The following is a 26033-nucleotide window of genomic DNA, read 5'->3' on the forward strand; positions in this document are numbered from 1 at the left end:
TGATGGGGGATGAGAGGAGAAAGAGAGAGAAAAGAGAGAAAGAAGAGAAAAGAGGTATTAAGAGAAGGGAGGGAAGGATGAGGATAAGGGAGGAGAGGGAGGAGGGGCTCACGGCAGTGGATAGGAGACACATTAACCTTTATAAATTTTGACAGAAATCATCCAGCTGGGAATCATGTTGTGCATTCGCTCTAAAATGCACCCGAGCAGAAAGGAGTGGATAGACGAAACCCTGGTCATAATTCTATAGCCACCTATAGCGAGACTAAAAGAGTGAGAGCGAGAGAGAGACGAACAGACATTCAGAAAGAAGAAAGGAAGAGACGGAGAAAAGGAACATGCAGAGTCTGGCGAAATCGGACACGGAGAGAAACGCGGCTACAGGACCCACACAAAGCTCCCACATTGATCTGCCTCTCTACCCCCTGCAATACTGAACACACAAAGACATAGAATCAATGATCCTATGCAGACCTCCATTACACCACTGTGACCCCTCTATTCTGGCCAGCCAACCTGAATATGGAGCCATTGATGTCTGCAGGCAGCCTTTTGTCCTGGTCAGCACAGCAGACATCAACAGGCACTATTCAGGGCCACAGGATGTCTGCTCTGGTCTGCTCTGACAGGTTTGAGTATAATAACGGTCAAAATTTTAACAATTAAATAATAACCAGGGCATTGATGAGAAAAAACATGTACCTGCTAGCTATGTGATATTCAGACAAACTTGTACCTGCTAGCTATGTGTTATTCAGACTGAAACATGTACCTGCTAGCGATGTGTTATTCAGACTGAAACATGTACCTGCTAGCTATGTGTTATTCAGACTGAAACATGTACCTGCTAGCTATGTGTTATTCAGACTGAAACATATACCTGCTAGCTGTGTTATTCAGACTGAAACATGTACCTGCTAGCTGTGTTATTCAGACTGAAACATGTACCTGCTAGCTGTGTTATTCAGACTGAAACATGTACCTGCTAGCTGTGTTATTCAGACTGAAACATGTACCTGCTAGCTGTGTTATTCAGACTGAAACATGTACCTGCTAGCTGTGTTATTCAGACTGAAACATGTACCTGCTAGCTACAGTGGTTGCTCAACTAAAGGTTTTGAGATTATGCTGCGGGATTTAGAGGACATTTGTGGTTTAGTACCCTGGGTCACTACTTCATTGCTACAGACCAGCGCAAGAAGAGTTAAAGCACTGAATACGCTTTTGGGTCCCAAGGCGCTACTGTGTCTCTAAAAATACACTTATTTTTTTGATACTACTCATCAGTATTACTTACACTACTCTAAGAGAAACTTAGACAACAATTAGGGTGTGGAAATGTTAGGATTATTTTACTCCTACTGTAGTACTGTAGCCCACTCCCTACAAGTCATGTTGTACAGTGCCAGAGTGGCGCAGTGGTGTAGTGTGGCGCAGTTGTCAATTTGCATCGCAGTGCTTTTCCAATTACTTCTAGAGTTTGGGATTTACAAATGTGTGCTATTCATGTCATTTTTCATTAAATCAATTTCGGATTTAAGTGTAACTTTTGACTGACGCCTTTAGTGAGAGGTCTAATGCTCTGATATTTAATAATTTCTACTCTCCAGAATTCATATCTAAGGGGCATTTTTCACGCCATCCCCCCTTCCTCCTCCTCCCTTCCCCATGGGCTAGGTCCGTCTTCTGTGCGCTGCTCTGCGGCCTGTCCCGTGCCTCCTGCCCTCGTGCCTTAAATCCCGTGCGCCTACCACTATCTCAGTGGATAAAGCTGGAGAACTGCAAGGCAATCCTATTGTGCGCCACTCAGGAGCCATGACCAATAAGTTTGGGGTAACTTAGAAATGTACTTGTTTTTGAAAGAAAAGCTATTTTTTTTGTCTATTCAAATAACATCAAATTGATTAGAAATACAGTGTAGACATTATTAATGTTGTAAATGACTATTGTAGCTGGAAACGGCTGATTGTTTTTGGAATATCTACATAGGCGTACAGAGGCCCATTATCAGCAACCATCACTCCTGTGTTCCAATGGCACGTTGTGTTAGCTAATCCAAGTTTATCATTTTAAAAGGCTAATTGATCATTAGAAAACGATTTTGCAATTATGTTAGCACAGCTGAAAACTGTTGTGCTAATTCAAGAAGCAAGAATTCAAGAAGTAATAAAACTGGCCTTCTTTAGACTAGTTGAGTATCTGGAGCATCAGCATTTGTGGGTTCGATTACAGGCTCCAAATGCCCAGAAATGTGTCCAGAAAATGGCCAGAAACAAAGCACTTTCTTCTGAAACTCATCAGTCTATTCTTGTTCTGAGAAATTAAGGCTATTCCATGCAAGAAATTGCCAAGACACTGAAGATTTCGTACAACGCTACTGTGTACAGAACAGCGCAAACTGGCAGAATAGAAAGAGGAGTGCACAAAGGCGTCAGTCAAAAGTTACACTTAAATCCGAAATTGCCGAAATTGATTTAATGAAAAATGACATGAAAAGCACACATTTGTAAATCCCAAACTCTAGAAGTAATTGGAAAAGTAGATATAAATGATTTGTGACATTGTGGTTACAATAAAGTACATAAACAGGATGTAAATAAGATGCCTTGTTTTTCATTACAGTAGTGATGGACAGCTGGATGATTTTGAAAACAGCTTTTCAAACACTTGTTTTTCACAAGTGCACTGTAGTACTGTCCATGACTGATGCAACCTCAAAAAGCATTAAAGCCAGAGTTAATGAGTACTTGAGGTCACCGAGAAAGTCTGGACATGGCCTGCTCTTCCTTATGTAAGGAATTAGGCACTTTACCATGTTTACTACAGTATGTACTGTAGGCTATGTGTACTTGTCAGACTGCACAGTAGACTAATAAACAAATGCAGGCGGCTTCTCTCTTCAAAATGCTTTAAATGCTTTATTATCCAAATGTTTAAAGTGTGTGTGAGCGATCTCATGCAACACCAAAATATCAGATAAAGCATTTACTGTACAGTACTGTATTTCTTCATCAGCATCTTTATGCTTTCCTTAATAAAATAATGATGAAAATACTCTTGCAAAATGTAGATGTTTTGAATTGAATTGCTATGGGAATAAATATCACTAAACTATGATTATTGGAGCAAAGTAGGCTAATGAAGGAAAATACTCTTTCAAACTTACACGGTCACATTGTACAGCACCTTTACGGCTATTAGCAGGACAATAGACTTGCCTAGAAGGAGGGTAGGGGGAGAATTCTATCGTAAAATGTATTTCTTAGTCAAGTTGGCTGTATCGCAAACGGCCGTGATTGGTTGCAATTTCAGTTTTATCCACCAGAAAAGACAGAACAAATAATACAACATATATTGTGGTAAAACTCAAATATAATAATTGATATAAAAAAAAACATCAATTGGAACCTTTAACAAGTGGAAGGGGAAAGGTATTATTATCATTAACCCTGTTTTTCACAAATGTAGCAGGCTATGAATTCTGCAAACAACGTTTCTAGGATGGGCTATTAGCAGGACAATATATATTGGTCATTGCACGCGAGTGGCACAGTGGTCTAAGTCACTGCAAGAGGCATCACTACAGTCCCTGGTTTGAATCCAGGCTGTATCATATCTGGCCGTGATTGGGAGTCCCATAGGGCCGTGCACAATTGGCCCAGCGTCATCCGGGTTAGGGGAGGGTTTGTCGGGCCACGCAGCGGTCTAAGGTACTGCATCACAGTGCAAACTGTGTTGCTACAGATGCTGGTTTGATACCCATGCCGGCCGCCACCAGGAGACCCATGAGGTGGCTTTTGGTTTCTCTCCCTATAAAAACAAAAATAAATCATTCTAAATAACAAACTGGCTTTATTTACAAATTAGTGAGAATCTCACCCCATGTTCAAGAATGGCCTTTTTCTCACTCACTCTAGGTTAAATGAAAACAAAATAATCTCCAAAATATCGTACATTTTTAAACAAAGTGATTATTATTATTATTAATTTAGAATGAGATAAAAGCCCCTTAGATATTCTCACACACCATATATGCTCTTAGTACTGTAGCCTACTCCTGACCCTCACATTGTACAGAGCCATATTTTCTGTTCCATCTTGAGGGTTTTGTTTTTTGTTTTTCTTGGAATAGAAACACCATAATATTAATCAAATTAATTAGGCAAAATTTCTTAAAATCAATCTCATATACTATCTGCATGCTGCAGTATGACGCAACTTTTGAAGGAGGAACCACTGTATGTGCCATTCAGACTGAAACTTGTACCTGCTAGCTATGTGGTATTTAGACAAACATGTACCTGCTAGCTATGTGGTATTTAGACAAACATGTACCTGCTAGTTAGGTAATATACAGACTGAAACATGTACCTGCTAGCTAGGTGGTATTCAGACTGAAACATGTACCTGCTAGCTAGGTGATATTCAGACTGAAACATGTACCTGCTAGCTATGTGACATCTGGACTAAAGCATGTACCTGCTAGCTATGTGATATTCAGACTGAAACATGTACCTGCTAGCTATGTGATATTCAGACTGAAACATGTACCTGCTAGCTATGTGATATTCAGACTGAAACATGTACCTGCTAGCTATGTGATATTCAGACTGGAACATGTACCTGCTAGCTAAGTGATATTCAGAATGAAACATGTACCTGCTAGCTATGTGATATTCAGACTGAAACATGTACAGTGGTTCCTCCTCTACAAGTTGTGTTATACTGCTGTCGCAGCACGTCATTTAATTCTCAGCCATTTTTTCTGTTACTGCAAGTTATTGCTAGTTTGACCACCAGAGGGCATCTTTGAGAAGCATTTAATAGTTAAAACATTTTTTGTAATAATATGGGATTTATTTAAAGAAATGTGGCTTAATTAATTAGAATAATATTATGGTGTTTATATAACCCTCAGGGTTTCCGTTATAATGGAATGGAAAATTATGGCGATGTTCAACATGACCGTCAGGAGTAGGCTACGGGATTGGAAGATTCTAAATTGTTTGCCTTCATTAGACAGCTTTGTTCCAATATTTCTGTAAATGAGCAGTATTTATTCCCATAGTAATTCATTATGTATCCATAACTAAATCAACATCTGCATTTTGAAAGAGTATTTTTTATAATTATTTTATTAACAAAATGTGTTTATTTGTATATTAGGCTACTGTGCAGTCTACAATACATACAGTAGTAAACATTGGAAAGTGCCTAATTCCTTACATAAGGGAAAGCAGGCCATGTCCGTACTACAGAATGCAGGGCACGCGGGAGACCGGGTTCAAATCCCTGTTGGGGAGGAAGGAGTAGGCTGTCCTTGTAAATGGAAATTTGTTCTTAACTGATTCCATATGTGTTATTTCATAGTTGTGATGTCTTCACTATTATTCCACAATGTAGAAAATAGTAAAAATATAGAAAAATCCTTGAATGAGTAGGTGTGTCCAAACTTTTGACTGGTACTTGCTTAATTAATTAGATTAATATTATGGTGTTTCTATTCCATGAAAAACCCTCTGGGATTCTGTTAGGATGGAGCGGAAAATATGGCAGTGTACAACGTGATATCTGGCAGTACAGTACTGGGCTATTTAGCTAAAGAATCCCTATGTCGTGCTTGTCTCAGAGCAGCACAAAACAGTGTTAAAATAGTTGTAGGCTTTTGCTTCTAACTTCAAAATGCTCTTTAAATAAATAAGACCTACACCGTTTTTTAACAGTATATCTAAAAATATTTTATTCAATTAGGTGACTCTTCGCCAATAATTACATTTAGAGGATTGGAGGACCCTATATTAACATCTAAGGGGAATGTTCCTTACATTTAGAGGATTGGAGGACTCTATATTAATATCTAAGGGGCATTTTCCGTTAGATATTCTAAGATATTCTCACAGATCCTCAGGGTTTTTAAAATAATTCTAAATTAAGGAATAATAATCTCTGTTTAAAAAGTAAAGATATTTTGGAGATTTCATTTTCATTTAACCTAGAGTGAGCGAGAAAAAGGCAATTCTTGAATATGGGGTGAGACATTCTCACTAATTTGTAATTAAAGCCAATTATTTAGAATGATTTATTTCTGGACAAACCTAACATGATTATTTAGTAGACATCACTTGCTTATATTCAGTCAACACCTATCTTAGAGAATTTCATGGAATATTTGAACATTTTAGTTTCTACATACTCGTCTCAGAGCAGCGCAAAACGGTGCTGAAATAGATGGCCACAGCAGGAAGGCTATGTATTCTGTGCCCACTCGTGGTATCTCTCTTCGGTTACACATTCTTGGAATAGCAGAACAGCATAACGGTCCAGGCGGCCCTTGCTGTGCCTGGTGAGCAGTTGGTCAAGTTCTGTTGTCAGAAGAGGAGTGATAATGTCAGAGTGAACCGAAAACCTGATGAACCCGCCACGTACTGTATGCTGACTCTGCCTGTCGGAGGTGGAGTTCCAGAGCTCATAGGTGTGCCTGGCTTGGATTGTGACTCCATCATCTACCTTGCCCTTTCAACGCGTGAGTGAGTCAATGATTATTCAAGCCACTGACTCACTGATGAATGAAGATGATGAGGGATCGGCAAAGGCAATCTGTAATCTGCGGACATCACGGCTCAGTAAGAAATGCTTTATATATTATATATATACACATTTCTTACCGAGCAATGATATCCGCAGATTACAAAATTCTCAGAACATTAACCATGTGTTGTCGCTTGTTTTGTACTGTTCTTTTGACCCAAAGATTGGTATGACAAACAAAGAACTTTGCGTCCTGAAGGCCCAGGCATGGATCAAAGCTGGCGAGACATTCAATAACGTCATCTTCACAGATGAATCAACTGTGGCCCTTGAGCAATTTGCTCAAAATTGCTACAGAAAAAAATTAAGAAGATCAAGAAGACTAACGAAAGCATAAAGATGTTGATGAAGTAATGCTGTTTTAAGTTAGAAATGTAACACTTTAGAATACTTAAGCATGGAATACATTGCAAGTTGAGGGATTTTCACAACAGTAGCCAGGCTATAAAAAGTATATTGTCCTGCTAATAGGAATCATTTGCATGATGGCTACATTCTTTACTGTACCCATAATGTCACACATAATTTGTATCTACAATTACTTTTAGAGTTTTCGAATTACAAATGTGCGCTTTCTTTTTAGTTACATTGTTTTAGTTCGAACGTGCATACTTTTTTTCTTTAAATTATTGTTTTATGTAGGATAATACATTTTTGACCAGTTGCAATTGTAAGTAGGCCTAATAAAAACAACCCTACTTCTATTAGGCTGTTAAGCCTCGTAGCCTACCTCAGCCAGTTAAGTTATTTTATTTTGGTCTAGGCTCCAAAGACAGACTCCAATTAAGCCCTCTTGTTGTTTGTAAAGTCAAATTCAAAATTCAAAAAGGCAGTCACACATCTGAGCTATCTTTTTTTACAGGTGCATGGCAGCAGCCAGATAAGATGAGGAAAAAGAAGGAACCCGCACACAGCTCTTGATCGTATCACTGATCTTTACTAAGCTTTACGTATCGGCCTTAATCACAGCTTTTGTGAGTTTTTCAAATTAGCACCCTTATGTAGACCTAGCCACACCCACATCCGTTCCACGCATCGAAAGGGGTTGGAGGCGAAGGAAAAACAAATAAGTGCTACCAAATATAACAATATGCATTTCATAAATATTCAAATGAAGTGTGTACATAAAACGTATTAAACACGTCTGTAAAACCACAATGAGGATCTCGACCTACCCAGCAAGTTTTCATAAATCATTGGGTATAGTGTAAGAAAAATGTCAGAGTAATCTGAAATAGGGGCATAATTCATGTTCAAATTTACAACATAACATACATAGGCATTTCATCATTAAGACCTTTAGGAAATAATGTCTGGGGGGTGAAAATCCAAAAACATTCTTGCTGATTTTCTTGTGGCAGTTGGCACGGACCAATTTATCACATAAATAAAACATGCCAGTGTTTCTTGACCGCATCTCCCACTTTTTGCGAGTTCAAAGTATATGTTGTTGTGAACATTACAGAGTGTTCTTTAGCTTTAGAGGGTCTTTTTTGTAGCAGTTCATCTCCTGTTTACCCCAATGCCAAATGAAGAGCTTCATCCACACATTGTGGAGAATATCCTCTTCTTAGAAACCTATTGCGCATCTCTGCTGCTTTTTCTAGATAGTCCTGAAAATGATTTGTTGCAAGTTGGGGAGGGGAGGGGGGTTCACACCTAGCTCAAGTTGGGGAGGGGAGGGGGGTTCACACCTAGCTCGGCTATTGGAGAATTCTTTAGTAAAGGTTGAATAGTCTACTGTTCAGCTAATAGCCCATCCTGCTACGCTTGTGAAAAACTAATAATAATACCTTTTCCCCTTTCCATGTTAAAGATTACAACTGCTAAAGTGTTTTTATCCACAATCGGCCCCAACCCCAATTAATACATTTGGGCACAGTCTATAGCGTGCTGGACTTCGGGCTAAAATGTTGAGGGTTCGAAACCTGCTCCCTGCTTGCTACAATGAATGAGTTTGATACACCTGGTATTGGATATGGCTGAAAAAAATAACTTGCTAAATTGTGATTTTCCTAAAAGAATATGCACAATCATTACCCGTGACGCTGGGTAACTCTAAGTCCCGCGGTGTAAGCTCACAACTTTTAAAGGAGGAGCCACTGTACCTGCTAGCTAGATGATATTCAGACTGAAACAGGTACCAGCTCAGAGGATGCCTATGTGTGATAGGCATCCTCTGAGTCTGTCATTTAGAACAAAAATATTGGCTGCAGCAATCACGTTGCTAGAACATTTTACAATCCTACCATAAGAAATAACTGTGGTTTTTCAAACATCACGAAAACATTATATTATTTTATTGACTAATTTACAAAAAGTACAAATGATTACTGAAATGTTAGAAATCCTAATGCTTTTTTTTATACTGTAATGGTAATTATTTCTGCAGCTTTGCAAACGTAAGAACGTTACAGCTCTTTAGGGATTTCCAGATGAAGCATTACTAGCGGTACGTTGGGCCATGTGGTGGAGCTGTTAACGTCATAAAATTCACCATCGTAGAAGACAGCCCTACATTCTGGGATGTCAAATCAAGATTGGGCGTCCTAGCAGAAATCTGCTGATTGGATTATGGTTAACCAAATAAAAGTAATTTCCATCTCCCCATGTCTCTCTGTAGCATCAATACCATCTATCAGTCCCTGATGTGAGTGTGTTGTTTGATGTGGGTGTGTGTGTGTTTCCATCTCTCTTTCAGTGTGTGTCTTTGTCTATATAATACATTTACCAGGTAAAAAGATTGGGTTTTGTTTAGAATACTGAAACAAGCCCAGTGGCTTCCAACCGCCAAGGCCAAGTGATTCTGTTTGTGCTCTTTCAACTTTATCCAATGCTATAAACCCTCATGATTCTGTGAGCTGGAGACGAGCGTGTCAGCTCTAGGTCTACAGTGAGCTGGAGAGGAGCGTATCAGCTCTAGGTCTACAATGAGCTGGAGAGGAGCGTGTCAGCTCTAGGTCTACAATGAGCTGGAGAGGAGCATGTCAGCTCTAGGTCACAGTGAGTCAGTAGTACTGTATAGTCACCAGAGCAAAGTGTTTCCCATAAAGCCTGACATTATGACTCATATTCAATTTAGGTATAATATAACCCAGGCGTCTAAATAGCCCCAGTTGGACTCCAAAATACCTGGATTATACAGAGTTGTTTTGAAGAGTCATTTCAATCTTTCTGTGTGGAAGACATTCACATGAGGCCTGTGTTGTGAGGAGTTTCATTTGTATAGCAAAGCCAGTAAATTTAATCTAGACAACAAGGATATGGAGGACACCTTGGCAAACAGAAAATACGAAAGAGAAACACACACACACACACCTTTTCAGTGATGATCCGATCCACACACTGTTTTCCTGTCAGTGGCAGGTTGCATTTGTCCAGAATCTTGAATTTTCCTCCCTGACAAAGAACAAAGGAAAAAGAGAGAGAGAGCAAAGGTTATGTTAAAGGTCATACACAATGACCCAGTTGAACTGGCATGGTAGAGAAATTACAAGAGATTGTTATAATGCCATTACTGCATCAAATTGTTGTTTTATGCAACAGAATAAGGGGTTGTTGGAACGGTCATCTGTGTGTGTTCTGCTGAGGATGGGCCTCTGGAAGATTTATGATGTCTTTGGGTGATACTGCATTCCAGAGCATGAGTTAATGTTTATGTTCTATAAGGTACCTCTGTCCTAGGGGTGTGTGATCCCCCCCCCCACCCCCCACCCACCCACACACACAGCTTGCTGCTCATGATGAGCAGTGTGAAGGGAGAGGAGAACTACTGATAGATAAGACTGGAGCAGCAGTCAACCGGTATCAATAAACATCCTCTATTACATCAACCCGCTCCACCATCTGGACAACCACAATACTCCCATTACAGGTCATAGGACTGGACAACCACAATACTCCCATTACAGGACATAGGACTGGACAACCACAATACTCCCATTACAGGACATAGGACTGGACAACCACAATACTCCCATTACAGGTCATAGGACTGGACAACCACAATACTCCCATTACAGGTCATAGGACTGGACAACCACAATACTCCCATTACAGGTCATAGGACTGGACAACCACAATACTCCCATTACAGGTCATAGGACTGGACAGCCACAATACTCCCATTACAGGTCATAGGACTGGACAACCACAATACTCCCATTACAGGTCATAGGACTGGACAACCACAATACGCCCATTACAGGTCATAGGACTGGACAACCACAATACGCCCATTACAGGTCATAGGACTGGACAACCACAATACTCCCATTACAGGTCATAGGACTGGTCAACCACAATACTCCCATTACAGGTCATAGGACTGGACAACCACAATACTCCCATTACAGGTCATAGGACTGGTCAACCACAATACTCCCATTACAGGACATAGGACTGGACAACCACAATACGCCCATTACAGGTCATAGGACTGGACAACCACAATACTCCCATTACAGGACATAGGACTGGACAACCACAATACTCCCATTACAGGTCATAGGACTGGTCATAGGACTGGACAACCACAATACTCCCATTACAGGTCATAGGACTGGACAACCACAATACTCCCATTACAGGTCATAGGACTGGTCATAGGACTGGACAACCACAATACTCCCATTACAGGTCATAGGACTGGACAACCACAATACTCCCATTACAGGTCATAGGACTGGACAACCACAATATTCCCATTACAGGTCATAGGACTGGACAACCACAATACTCCCATTACAGGTCATAGGACTGGACAACCACAAATACTCCCATTACAGGTCATAGGACTGGACAACCACAGCCACAAATACTCCCATTACAGGACATAGGACTGGACAACCACAGCCACAAATACTCCCAACAGACGTGGAGGGCCTGGCACAGGTCTTGGTATATGTCCGTTACAGCTCGATGAGTCAACAGACGTGGAGGGCCTGGCACAGCTCCTGGTATGTGTGTGTTACAGCTGGATGAGTCAACAGACGTGGAGGGCCTGGCACAGCTCCTGGTATATGTGTGTTACAGCTGGATGAGTCAACAGACGTGGAGGGCCTGGCACAGCTCCTGGTATATGTGCGTTACATTTATGGGGGATCAATTAAGGAAAACATCCTCTTCTGGAAACCTGGAGAGGATGTTTTTTAAGTACTGGACAGCTTTGTGACATCAAATGGACTTTGGTGGTCAAGATGTATATGTATCTGTACTGATGGTGCAAAAGCCATGACAGGGAGACAGGACAACACACAGGTCTTTCCATCATTGTAGGATTTTTTTTGAGTGCAAACGAACTCAAGCTTACGGACAATGTCAAACGTGATATACCGAAGCACCTGAGTGAGTTGGGTGCGCAATTATGCAGGTACTTTCCCGAAACAGGTGGACACAAACAACTGGATTCGTTATCCCTTTCATGCCCTGCCTCCAGTCCACTTACCGATATCAGAACAAGAGAGTCTCATCGAAATTGTAACAAGCGGTTCTGTGAAAATTTTATTTAATCAGAAGCCACTGCCAGAGTATCCTGCCTTGGCAAATCGCGCTGTTAAGACACTGATGCCCTTCGCAACCATGTAACTATGTGAGAGTGGATTCTCGGCCCTCACTAGCATGAAAACGAAATACCGCCACAGACTGTATGTGGAGAATTATTTAAGACTGGGACTCTCTCCAATACAAACCCAACATCGCAGAGTTAAGAGCATCCTTTCAAGCACAAACTTCTCATTACCTGTGGCGAGTCATTTACAATTTTCGTTTAACAAATAAGGTTATATATGTAAGATGGATAAATAAAGAGCAAAATTATTGATTATTATTATATTATTATTTTGTGCTCTGGTCCTATAAGAGCTCTTTGTCACTTCCCACGAGCCGGGTTATGACAAAAATCCACAGTCATTCTTACGTTTAATAAATGTATCTTATAGTGTGTGTGTGGCAGGCTTACAATGATGGCAAAAAAACAAACATTTTAGAGTGCGCTGACCCTGGTGCTAGAGGAGGTACAGCTGACCCTGGTGCTAGAGGGGGTACAGCTGACCCTGGTGCTAGAGGGGGTACAGCTGACCCTGGTGCTAGAGGAGGTACGCAGCTGGAGATTGAATGTTTGAAGGGGTATGGGGACTATAAAAAGTTTGGGAACTACTGATGCACAGTTGAAGTCTGAAGTTTACATACACCTTAGCCATTTCACGTAAATACATTCATGATTTCTTGCTCAAAGCGGGTGGTGGTTCGTGTGCAAAGTATGTGGTTATTGTAGGTGAGAGTAGTTTCTGAATGTGGCAATGCTAAGCGTCTCTGTCCCTCTCCATCTCTTCATGTTGTTGTCATTCCGCTAGGGACCCGTTTTCAGCATATTACTTCTCCAGTCAATAACCAGTGTGTGTGTTTATCCTGTGTTCCCATTTAATTAGCTAGTAAATAAATAATTAAACCAGTTTGTGTCGTACTGAATCATTACCCCAGATCCTAATGAGTTAACTGTTAAACAATTATGACCATAGCAGTATGGTTTGTGACGTTATGCAAATATTTGGGGAATAGTGAGAGAAAACCCATCGGACTTGGTTTGAATGGTTTTGTGCATCAAAATAGGATTTGGATTATATTTTTTATATGCAGAAAAGCCAACAAACAAGGGAAAGGTAGGCATATATCTTTATTTTGACTCTGTTCATGTTGGGTCAATACGAACATGTGACAAATCCTCTCCAACCTGGCAATTCTTCATTTAAAAAAATCCTATTTATAAGTTAAATTTAAATTTTAAATAATAATCAGTGGTTAAATAAAATACTTTAAAGTACTACTTAAGTCATTTTTGGGGGTATCTGCACCTTAGTTAATTATTTATTTAACTTTTACTTCACTATATTCCTAAAGAAAAGAATGTACATTTTCTCTGACACACAAAGGTAGTCGTTACATTTTGAACACTAATCAAGACAGGAAAATGGCCACAATCACACACTCATCAAGAGAACATCCAAGTTATATTTTAGAAATTACATTTACTTTTAATACTTAAATATATTTAAAACCAAATACTTTTTGACTTACTCAAGTAGTATTTTACTGGGTGACTTTACCTTGAAGGTATCTTTACTTTTACTCAAGAATGAAAATTGGGTACTTTTCCCACCACTGAAAATATTAATGAAATGCCATGATAATAACGAAGTGTAATGGCTTGTTTCAATTAGTTTTTATTAAAAAGCATATCCATGGAAACATATGTACAAACATAATTGTGACCTCCCCTTTTTGACCTCCCCCTGAAAGGTTATGTCGGTGACCATTTACATTGGCCTGGACAGCCAGCAACAAATACTTATATTACAGGCCATAGGCCTGGGCAGCCATGGCAACAAACACTTCAATTACAGAGTATTTTTCAGGGAATTGCATTTTCCTTCCATAATCAGGTTTGTGTACTGCTCCAGTACGTGTTGGAGTGGATGAGAGCATTAGTCCATCTGAGCACCAAGGCGCCTATAGGGAGCTCTGGGACTGTCAAAGGCATAATTTAAAATCATGAATTCATCCATTACTGGAATCAAAAGCTCATTAGAGGAACTGACTCTTCACAATCAGAGAGGTTACAGTATAACACAAAATATATTTCTTAAAAATGGAGCACATATATATACATATACATACATACACATATATATATATATATACACACACATAGATACACACACACACACAAAGGACATACAGTTGAAGTTGGAAGTTTACATACACTTAGGTTGGAGTCATTAAAACTCGTTTTTCAACCACTCCACAAATGTCTTGTTAACAAGTTTTGGCAAGTCGGTTAGGACGTCTACTTTGTGCATGACAAGTAATATTTCAAAACATTGTTCACAGACAGATTATTTCACTTATAATTCACTGTATCACAATTCCAGTGGGTCAGAAGGTTGCATACACTAAGTTGACTGTGCCTTTAAACAGCTTGGACAATTCCAGAAAATTATGTCATGGCTTTAGAAGACTCTGATAGGCTAATTGACATCATTCGAGTCAATTGGAGGTATACCTGTGGATGTATTTCAAGGCCTACCTTCAAACTCAGTACCTCTTTGCTTGACATCATGGGAAAATCAAAATAAACCAGCTAAGACCTCAGAAAAAAAATGTAGACCTCCACAAGTCTGGTTCATCCTTGGGAGCAATTACCAAACGCCTGAAGGTACCATGTTCATCTGTACAAACAATAGTACGCATGTAAACACCATGGGACCACGCAGCCGTCATACCACTCAGGAAGGAGAAGCGTTCTGTCTCCTAGAGATGAACATACATTGGTGCGAAATGTGCAAATCAATCCCAGAACAACAGCAAAGGACCTTGTGAAGATGCTGGAGGAAACCAGTACAAAAGTAAAGTGGTGATCCTAACGGACCTAAAATGGGGAATTTTTACTAGGATTAAATGTCAGGAATTGTGAAATGCAGTTTAAATGTATTTGGCAAAGGTGTATGTAAACTTTCGATATGTATGATGTCCTAAATATAGCTGATCTGGAGACACTCCTATAGACAACACTGGAACAGGATGGCCTGGGGATTGCTTTGGATGCACGCACGTGCACACAGACTCTTACCTTAGCGGAGTGCTCCATGGTGACCACCACCTTGGTTCCAGCGCTGGCCACCAGATCCATGGCTCCACCCATCCCCTTCACCATCTTACCCTGAAGGACAAACAAAGCAATACAGTAAACAATAGAGCCCAGGGGTCTCAAAGTAACACATCTTCCACACACACACAGCAACAGCCAAAAGAGTAAGCAAAGTTACGCATTTTACACACATGCCTCCAGTAACAGCCGATACAGAACGTAAAGTAACACATCTTCCACACATGCCACCAGTAACAACCGATACAGAACGTAAAGTAACATCTTCCACACATGCCTCCAGTAACAGCCGATACAGAACGTAAAGTAACACATCTTCCACACATGCCTCCAGTAACAGCCGAAACAGAACATAAAGTAATGCATCTTCCACACATAACAACCGAAACAGAACATAAAGTAATGCATCTTCCACACATAACAACCGAAACAGAACATAAAGTAATGCATCTTCCACACATAACAACCGAAACAGAACATAAAGTAATGCATCTTCCACACATAACAACCGACACAGAACATAAAGTAATGCATCTTCCACACATAACAACCGAAACAGAACATAAAGTAATGCATCTTCCACACATAACAACCGACACAGAACATAAAGTAATGCATCTTCCACACATAACAACCGACACAGAACATAAAGTAATGCATCTTCCACACATAACAACCGAAACAGAACATAAAGTAATGCATCTTCCACACATAACAACCGAAACAGAACATAAAGTAATGCATCTTCCACACATAACAACCGACACAGAACATAAAGTAATGCATCTTCCACACATAACAACCGAAACAGAGTATTTTGCCAGTTGTTTGCTTTTCTCTTACGTAGGCCTGAGCATAGCTCTCTTTCCAATCCAGAGACTAAACCAAACTGGCACTGTATACAGTAATGCACTGTAGAGAGAGGCATATTAACAGTCTGCCCAGTGGGGAATACAACTGAATGAACACTGTATTACTTCAGAGTCCGGCCCCAGCCAGCTTATTTCTCGTTAATGGACACAGTGAAAACACACACACACACACACACACACACACACAGTATTGAGGTCTGCATTCAATACAGACTAGAGAAAACATTTGTTTCCAAAACCAGTGAAGAAAAATCTAATTAGAACATCAAAATTGGATTGCCAAGTGGGAGAAAAATTATACGCAGGTCTCTCATTTCTCTGTGTCCAATGAGCTTTTCTGGCATGCACATGCCCAGGGGGTGAGATGAAAAACCCATTTAAAAGCTGCTTCGCTCATCAATCACAACTGCCTGCACGGCACTCTGTTGAATATCCAGGGGATATATGGTTGGTATGTGTGTATACAGTATGTCAGTATTCCTTACAGTATACGAATACAGTATGCATTAGAGTTTGGGTGAGGTAGAGAGTGAGAGAGGATGGGAGGGAGGGAATGAATTTCACCCAATAAAGTTGTTCCCGCTCCAGATCTCTTCTTCATTCCTTATCACACTGAATAAATGAAAGCAACACATAGGAAAATAGCAGGTGTATTGTACTCAGTTTTTCACCATTCCTGACATTTAACCCTAGTAGAAATTCCCTGTCTTAGGTCAATTAGGATCACCACTTTATTTTAAGAATGTGAAATGTCACAATAATAGCAGAGGAAATGATTTATTTCAGGTTATACGTCTTTCATCACATTCCTGGTGGATCAGAAGTTTACATACACTCAATTAGTATTTGGTAGCATTGCCTACAAATTGTTTAACTTGGGTCAAATGTTCCAGGTAGCCTTCCACAAGCTTCCAACAATAAGTTGGGTGAATTTTGACCCATTCCTCCTGACAGAGCTGGTGTAACTGAGTCAGGTTTGTAGGCCTCCTTGCTTGCACACGGTTTTTCAGTTCTGCCCACATATTTTCTATAGGATTGAGGTCAGGGCTTTGTGATGGCCACTCCAATACCTTGACTTTGTTTTCCTTAAGCCATTTTGCCACAACTTTGGAAGTATGCTTGGGGTCATTGTCCATTTGGAAGACCCATTTGCGAGCAAGCTTTAACTTCCTGACTGATGTCTTGTGATGTTACTTCAATATAACCACATCATTTTCCTACCCCATGAAGCCATCTATTTTGTGAAGTGCACCAGTCCCTCCTGCAGCAAAGCACACCCACAACATGATGCTGCCAACCCCGTGCTTCACGGTTGGGATGGTGTTCTTCGGCTTGCAAGCCTCCCCCTTTTTCCTCCAAACATAACGATGGTCATTATGGCCAAACAGTTCTATTTTCGTTTCATCAGACCATAGGACATTTCTCCAAAAAGTACGATCTTCGTCCCCATGTGCAGTTGCAAACCGTAGTCCCGAGGTTTTGGAGCAGTGGCTTCTTCCTTGCTGAGTGGCCTTTCAGGTTATGTCAATATAGGACTCGTTGTACTGTGGATATAGATACTTTTGTACCTGTTTCCTCCAGCATCATCACAAGATCCTTTACTGTTGTTCTGGGATTGATTTGCACTTTTTGCACCAAAGTACGTTCATCTCTAGGAGACAGAACGAGTCTCCTTCCTGAGCGGTATGACGGCTGAGTGGTCCATTGGTGTTTATACTTACATACAATTGTTTGTACAGATGAACGTGGTACCTTCAGGCGTTTGGACATTGTTCCCAAGTAGGAACCAGACTTGTGGAGGTCGACAAATGTTTTTCTGAGGTCTTGGCTGATTTCTTTTGATTTTCCCAGAGGCACTGAGTTTGAAGGAAGGCCTTGAAATACATCCACAGGTTCACCTCCAATTGACTCAAATGATGTCAATTAGCCTATCAGAAGCTTCTAAAGCCATGACATGATTTTCTTGAATTTTCCAAGCTGTTTAAAGGCACAGTCAACTCAGTGTATGTAAACTTCTGACCCACTGGAATTGTGATACAGTGAATTATAAGTGAAATAATCTGTCTGTAAACAATTGTTGAAAAAATTACTTGTGTCATGCACAAAGTAGATGTCCTAACTGACATGCCAAAACTATAGTTTGTGGTTGAGTGGTGGAAAAATGAGTTTTAATGACTCCAACCTAAGTGTGTGTAAACTTGCGACTTCAACTGTAAATGGACACTAAATCTCAGGAGGGCAAAAGGAAAAAAGTAATCACGCACAAAAAATTAAATAGTCAGTTGTGTGAGTTTGACACTAGGTAGTCACTCTGTAAAAGGACACTGTTTCCTTTTTCCTATCCTCAACAATGATTAACTCTTGCCCTAAACGAGCCTAGATCGTGCATGTGTGTGTGTGTGTGTGTGTGTGTGTGCAGGGAACCCCAGTTCTGACTTTTTTTTTTATAACTAGGAACTCAGTCATGGCCTCAACCAAAGTCTTGGCTTCCAGCGAGCGTTTACTGTGAACACTGAGTCTGTATCTGCTTTAAGTTACAGTTTTAACAGTGGCCAAGTAGGCTACTGTGGCTATTTGATCCTAATGTAGGCCTACTAGTGGCCTACCATCAAAAACAATGGAGAAAATGCATCCTGTAACATTAATATGGAAATAGCTGTTCTATCATTCAGGCTACAGTAGCAGCCAATGTGTGGTGTTCAATGTAGACCTACATTCCATTAGTCTTTTGGAAAGAAAAAAACACGCAGGGCTCGACATTAACATGTTAATCCACTTGTCGTTTGATGCAAGAGACCACTTTACAAAATAAGATGCATTATTATTCCCATACCATTACTACAGAGAATCAGACACATTATGCTACCCTCTGCCTACTGGCTACTTAGCTTATTCAAGACCGTCTCAAAATACAACACTGCACTTTTACCTAACTGGTTTTTCAAAGATGTCTAGAAATGTACATGTTTTGTGCTCTTGTAGTAAGCAATCACACCCCTATTGCTGACTACAAATGATCTATAACTGGGTTAATAACTCACTAACTAGCAAAGGATATGAACAAAATGTGCACGTGGCTACATGCAACTCTCGCTTTGATCTCAAAACAAACGCATCTCCTCACGACCGCTCAGGCTGTAAACACAGTTCAAAGTAAATGGCACAGGTCCATATATGGCAATGAGCAGTGCGTGTCAATGCAATAGAATCCTACTCCTTTGCGTTCTGCCTACAACATCATCTCTTGCATATCTTGTTTTCTTTCGCTATGTTCCAATAAAAAGTAGCTAATTTTGCGTTGATTCGAGCACAATTGCCACAGTAAAGGGAAACGTTGATATGTTAACAGGGAAAACTCTAGAACAGTGGTCACCAACCTTTACTGAGTCAAGATCACGGAGTCAAAATGCGAGCCGATAGACATTTTTTTTTAACATAACTTAAAAAACGTAAGTCTATGCAACATTAACCAATTAAAAACAGTTCTGTAATAATGAGGTTTGTGCAGTAAACTATAGGCCCAATACATTTTCACTGCATATTGGCTTTGCTTGAATTTCCCTTCCAATGAATGCATTGTTGTTCAGGCCATTTAAAAAAATATAGATTTAAATATCACACTGGTAATAGATCCGTTGTTGTATTACTTGTGAAGCACAGCTGAGTGAGCATACATTTAAATCATTTTACTTTACTAGGCTGATGAAGCCTGCATCTGATGGTCAGTCTCAGCAGAGAGAGAGAGCAGCAGACTGAGGGTCCATCTCTCAACGTCCCTCCGCTCTCCCTTTCCTCCACTGACACTGACCAGAAAGGGACACAGTCTTCCAGTTGATGGTGAAACTCGAGTCACACCGCATTATTTCTGCCTCCTGCACAAATTCGTGTTGTTACTCTTATGAACAGAGAATGTTAAATATTGTTCGATATATAAAAAAAACAAGCCACTAATAATAACAATGCCAGCCTATAGGTACACTTTCCTACTCATTCATTACTGCTGCACTGCTTGTTGTAGTGCTGAGTGGAAGTAGGAAGAACATGTATTTTATGGCTTATAAAAGTGTTGAATACAAAACTGTTGACAGTGCTGAGTAAGAACTTACACATATACTCACTCATAAAAACAGCATCTCTTTGCTGTATTCGTTGACCGTCTCTTTCTAGTTATGGTTATAAACGTTTTGAAATCTCACAGTATCAACTTTGCTGTAGCTTTCCTTTTATCCCTGCTACGTTACTGCAGACACGGTCATCTAAGCCATTCGATTGGCCAGCGGTAGGCCTATAGTGCACGTGCTCTCTGGGCCCGCCAGGAAGGCAGTGTTTGCATCTTCAGAGACATAAAATGATTCAAAATGGCAACAGTTCGCCTACCCGGCATGTAGGGCAGCTGAATTTATTGTTGGGTTTTTTACAGAAATGTTTGGCGATCGACTAGGAATGCCGGTTGGATCTTGATCGACCAGTTGGAGACCGCTGCTCTAGAAAGTTGAGTGATGTTCAATCTCGTGCTTCTCTCTGTGGGCTGATATTTCTGCACGGCCGTCCCATTAAATAAACCCATAAAACACCGTCTCAACGTCAACAGTGAAGAGTCGACTCCGGGATGTTGGTCTTCTAGGCAGAGTTGCAAAGAAAAAGCCATATCTCAGACTGGCCAATAAAAAGAAAAGATTAAGATGGGCAAAAGAACACAGACAATGGACAGAGTAACTCTGCCTAGAAGGCCAGCATCCCGGAGTTGCCTCTTCACTGTTGACGTTGAGACTGGTGTTTTGCGGGAACTATTTAATAAAGCTGCCAGTTGAGGACTTAAGGCGTCTGTTTCTCAAACTAGACACACTAATGTCCTCTTGCTCAGTTGTGCACCAGGGCCTCCCACTCTTTCTATTCTGGTTAGAGACCGTTTGCACTGTTCTGTGAAGGGAGTAGTACACAGCGTTGTACGAGATCTTCAGATTCTTGGCAATTTCTCACATGGAATAGTCTTAATTTCTCAGAACAAGAATAGACTGATGAGTTTCAGAAGAAAGTTGTTTGTTTCTGGCCATTTTGAGCCTGTAATCAAACCCAAATGCTGATGCTCCAGATACTCAACTAGTGTAAAGAAGGCCAGTTGTATTGCTTCTTTAATAAGCACAACAGTTTTCAGCCGTGCTAACAAAATTGCAAAAGTGTTTTCTAATTATTTCTGTTCAATTTGATGTTATTTTAAATATTTTCAAAAACAAGGACATTTCTAAGTGACCTAAAAATTTTGAACGGTAGTGTGTATATTTTACCTTTATTTAACTAGGCAAGTCATTTAAAAACAAATTCTTATTTACAATGATAACCCGCTGTTCCCCGGTAGGCTAACGGCCTTTTTAAGGGGAAGAATGACTGATTTTTACCTTGTCAGCTCTGGGATACAGTTACTGGCCCAACGCTCTAACCACTAGGACACCTGCATTTAGATTTAAACATAGGGAGACAACAGCACTGCAACATAAGAACGGTTGATTGAGGAGAGTAGGCTGATTTGCCCTGTGTGTACACCAGGGTTAGACTGCATTTGCTCTCCGTCAGATCTATAAGCTTTCAATGTGATTATCTGAAAACACTTTGATCCCAATGCAGCTCGATCCGGAGGGAAAAACAGAGCCTTATCTAGTGTGTGTGTGTGTGTGAGTGAGAGGGTGTGTGCGTTTCCTTGGTTTAAATAGATAAAGAACGATAGAGTGAGAGAGAGAGAGCTTTCATCCTTAATTCTAATGTAATCTCACATATTTCATCAAAATTTGGACAGTCACCAATCAGGTAGATATTTTGTCCGATGGAGCTTCATTGCTTGGCAACAGTAAATCTGACCACTGCGGGAACTATAGTCCAGTCCTCTCACATGAATCACTCCATTGTTGTTCTATTGAGATTTATTCAACAGCCATTGGAAACCTCCCCACCCCCCCTTTCCACTAGAGTTATTTCAAACAAACAGCAGCTGCATACAACAATACGGCTTCCTGCAGATTTTTTGAGGTAGGAGGGTTAAATGAAACGGATCGATATCACCACTGACTTATTATGTTTTTGGTATTTTGGTGGAATTGTTTATCTTCAGAATAGTGATGGTGAGGGGGGAGAAAAAAAATCAACAATTACATAGTGATATTATTTCAGTATTTGACTCCAAGTATCGATTTGTAAAAACAAATATATATATATATATATATATAGTATTTTTTATGCTACTGTAGGTAGCGTTCGCTGGCGCGGGTTGGCTGAACCTGTGCCAAAAGTCTGGTATATTTCATCATATAGCTTCTCCATCTTCTTTTTAAATAGTGAACCAACATGTTTTCAGCACTTATTTCGATGACTGATCAAAAAATGCTCTGTTTCATCTCTCTGCAGCAGACGTATGGTGGGCAATATGTTTAGAACATCAAATCGCATTCAAATCACAGTATCAAAATGCAATACATATCATATCAGCACCTAGTCCCTGGCAATTCCAAGGCCTACTTCAGAACAGCAAGCAGTTTAGAACGTGTTCTAGTAGTTTAACATTGAGTTAAGGTATGAAGGTGGCTGGTATACAGACTCAAATGGTGTTCTCATCATGTCCGCCTGTCTAGTCAGCCAATGGTATTGTGCGCCTTGTGCGGCATTAACAAAATACATCTACCGCCAAACGTCGGACAAGGGGAGGAGTCATTTTGTAATTGAATTAACTTACATGACATTAACCCTGCAGCTCATACTAAACTATCAGGTTCTTAATTTTCTCCCTGCTCTGATTGGTTTCTTTCACATGCTGGAAGCTTGCCTTATTGAACCCACAATACAGGTGCTGGGCTATGGGAATGTGTACATCTACATCTATCCCCCATAGTAGTTCCACAGCCAGGGCTGCAACATGGCCTTCTGAGTGCCACACTTCAGAACCAATAAACTTTAATACAGTCAGCGCTTTGACAGGGCTTTAGTCCAGTACTTCAGCATTGGCCCAGTTTGTCATTTTATTTGTTTGTTCATTCATTAGAGGCAAATCTACATGACAATGAAAGAGAATCCATAATTCTATAGAGATCCTAATCTATGACTAATCTAACAGCTGCATCATAAAACACGTTCACACTATATTTGAAGTCATTATAATCACACTTTTAATCAGAAACTCATCTTCATCCTTTTTCAACAGAAAGTATCAAGGCACAAGGAAAGACCCAAATGCAGATGGTTGGAGTCTTACAATGTTTATTAATAGGCAAGAGAATGGCCGTGGACAGGCAAAAAGGTCAAAACCCGATCAGAGTCCAGGAGGTACAGAGTGGCAGACAGGCTCGTGGTCAAGGCAGGCAGAATGGTCAGGTAGGCGGGTACAAAGTACATAAAACAGGCAAGGGTCAAAACCAAGAGGACTAGAAAAAGGAGAATGCAAAAAGCAGGAGAACGGGAAAACCGCTGGTTGACTTGGAAACATACAAGACAAACTGGCACAAAGAGACAGGAAACACAGGGATAAATACACTGGGGAAAACAAGCGACATCTGGAGGGGGTTGAGACAATAACGAGGACAGGTGAAACTGACCAGGGTGTGACAGAAAGAGCCATTTAGGACACAGCTTGACTCATAGGCAGGTAGCCTAGTGGTTAGAGCGTTGGACTAGTAACCGAAAGTTTGCAAGATCGAATCCCTGAGCTGAAAAGGTAAAGATCTGTCATTCTGCCCCCGTTTGGCCGTCATTGAAAATACTCATTTGTTCATAACTGACTTGCCCAGTTAAATAAAAAAGGTAAAACATTTTTTATTTAAATTAGAAAACATAAAAAATGTATTATATTAAAATGGAGAAAAAAAAAGATAGGCTTTGCCAACAGTTTAAAGCCGTTGTATTTATCTGAACTGAAAGAGGAAACTTGTAAGGGTAAGGTTCTCCATAAGGTCAAGTTGAAGTAGAGAAAAGGCTACTTGTCTCTACTTACTCAGACATACAGTGGGGCAAAAAGGTATTTAGTCAGCCACCAATTGTGCAAGTTCACCCACTTAAAAAGATGAGAGGCCTGCAATTTTCATCATAGGTACCCCTTCAACTATGACTGACAAAATGAGAAGGAAAAAAATCCAGAAAATCCCATTGTAGGATTTTTTATACATTTATTTGCAAATTATGGTGGAAAATAAGTATTTGGTCACCTACAAACAAGCAAGATTTCTGGCTCCCACAGACCTGTAACTTCTTCTTTAGGAGGCTCCTCTGTCCTCCACTCATTACCTGTATTAATGGCACCTGTTTGAACTTGTTATCAGTATAAAAGACACCTGTCCAAAACCTCAAACAGTCACACTCCAAACTCCACTATGGCCAAGATGAAAGAGCTGTCAAAGGACACCAGAAACAAAATTGTAGACCTGCACCAGGCTGGGAAGACTGAATCTGCAATAGGTAAGCAGCTTGGTTTGAAGAAATCAACTGTGGGAGCAATTATTAGGAAATGGAAGACATACAAGACCAATGATAATATCCCTCGATCTGGGGCTCCACGCAAGATCTCACCCCGTGGGGTCAAAATGATCACAAGAACAGTGAGCAAAAATCCCAGAACCACACGGGGGGACCTAGTGAATGACCTGCAGAGAGCTGGGACCAAAGTAACAAAGCCTACCATCAGTAACACACTATGCCGCCACGGACTCAAATCCTGCAGTGCCAGACGTGTCCCCCTGCTTAAGCCAGTACATGTCCAGGCCCATCTGAAGTTTGCTAGAGAGCATTTGAATGATCCAGAAGAAGATTGGGAGAATGTCATATGGTCAGGATGAAACCAAAACAGAACTTTTTGGTAAAAACTCAACTTGTCGTGTATGGAGGACAAAGAATGCTGAGTTGCATCCAAAAAACACCATACCTACTGTGAAGTCTCCAGATCTCAACACCATAGAAAATCTTTGGAGGGAGTTGAAAGTCCGTGTTGCCCAGCAACAGCCCCAAAACATCACTGCTCTAGAGGAGATCTGCATGGAGGAATGGGCCAAAATAACAGCAACAGTGTGGGAAAACCTTGTGAAGACTTACAGAAAATGTTTGACCTCTGTTATATACCATTTGTCGGCAATGACAAAGTATTGAGATAAACTTTTGTTATTGACCAAATACTTATTTTCCACCATAATTTGCAAATAAATTCATAAAAAATCCTACAATGTGATTTTCTGCATTTTTTTTCTCATTTTGTCTGTCATAGTTGAAGTGTACCTATAACCTAAAATTACAGGACTCTCATCTTTTTAAGAGGGAGAACTTGCACAATTAGTGGCTGACTAAATACTTTTTTGCCCCACTGTATCAGGGGAAGAATCGTTCGGGTTCAATTAAAACTGTAACTAGGCTACTTCAGATGTAGCTCGGCCTGTGGTGTTACCATGACAACCAGTGAAATATGTTTCCCCTTGTTCGGTTTATTGTGTTACTCTCACTTATGCTGCCAGCCGAAAGGATGCCAAAGACAATTTTGCCTTCACTTCCCCCGGTTTCTACTTATCAATTGTCTCTTTCTTGCTCTCATTCACCCTCGTTCACACGCCGACATTCCTTTTCCGTCCTCTACAAATGCCCCTCTCTGTTTAATAACATAGAGACAGAATAGTAATGGCCATGGTTTCCCAGACAACTAATGACAAGCACCACAAACAGACAATCGGACAGAGAGACATGAAAAAAAAGAGGGCTGATTGTGCAACAGGGTTGTTCAGAATTGTGTCCCCCAAAAGCCAGCCTTGTATAAAAGTGGAATGAACTATAAGCTAATTTAAAATGTTCTGATTAACACCACAAACACATACAGACTGAAAATGGCAGCCATTTCTTTAATTGACTGATTGCTCATAGCAGTCCTTTGTCTCTCTTTTCATTACAGTTATTGA

At 40.4% G+C, this 26033-nt stretch overlaps 1 protein-coding gene across 1 annotated transcript in view; it reads right to left on the minus strand.

The window, feature by feature from the left end:
* The window catches only part of LOC109896163 (succinyl-CoA:3-ketoacid coenzyme A transferase 1, mitochondrial-like), a 109233-nt gene that overhangs the window by 6759 nt on the left and 76441 nt on the right, over positions 1 to 26033 (minus strand). Inside the window, exons 14-15 of the mRNA XM_020490443.2 lie at positions 15215 to 15304; positions 9907 to 9987 (exon numbers count right to left, since the gene is read on the minus strand). Of these exons, the coding sequence (XP_020346032.1) occupies positions 9907 to 9987; positions 15215 to 15304 (171 nt within the window). The remainder of the gene's footprint in view (positions 1 to 9906; positions 9988 to 15214; positions 15305 to 26033) is intronic.

This window comes from Oncorhynchus kisutch, linkage group LG8 (assembly GCF_002021735.2).
Source record: "Oncorhynchus kisutch isolate 150728-3 linkage group LG8, Okis_V2, whole genome shotgun sequence".
In the NCBI taxonomy this organism is placed as follows: domain Eukaryota; kingdom Metazoa; phylum Chordata; class Actinopteri; order Salmoniformes; family Salmonidae; genus Oncorhynchus; species Oncorhynchus kisutch.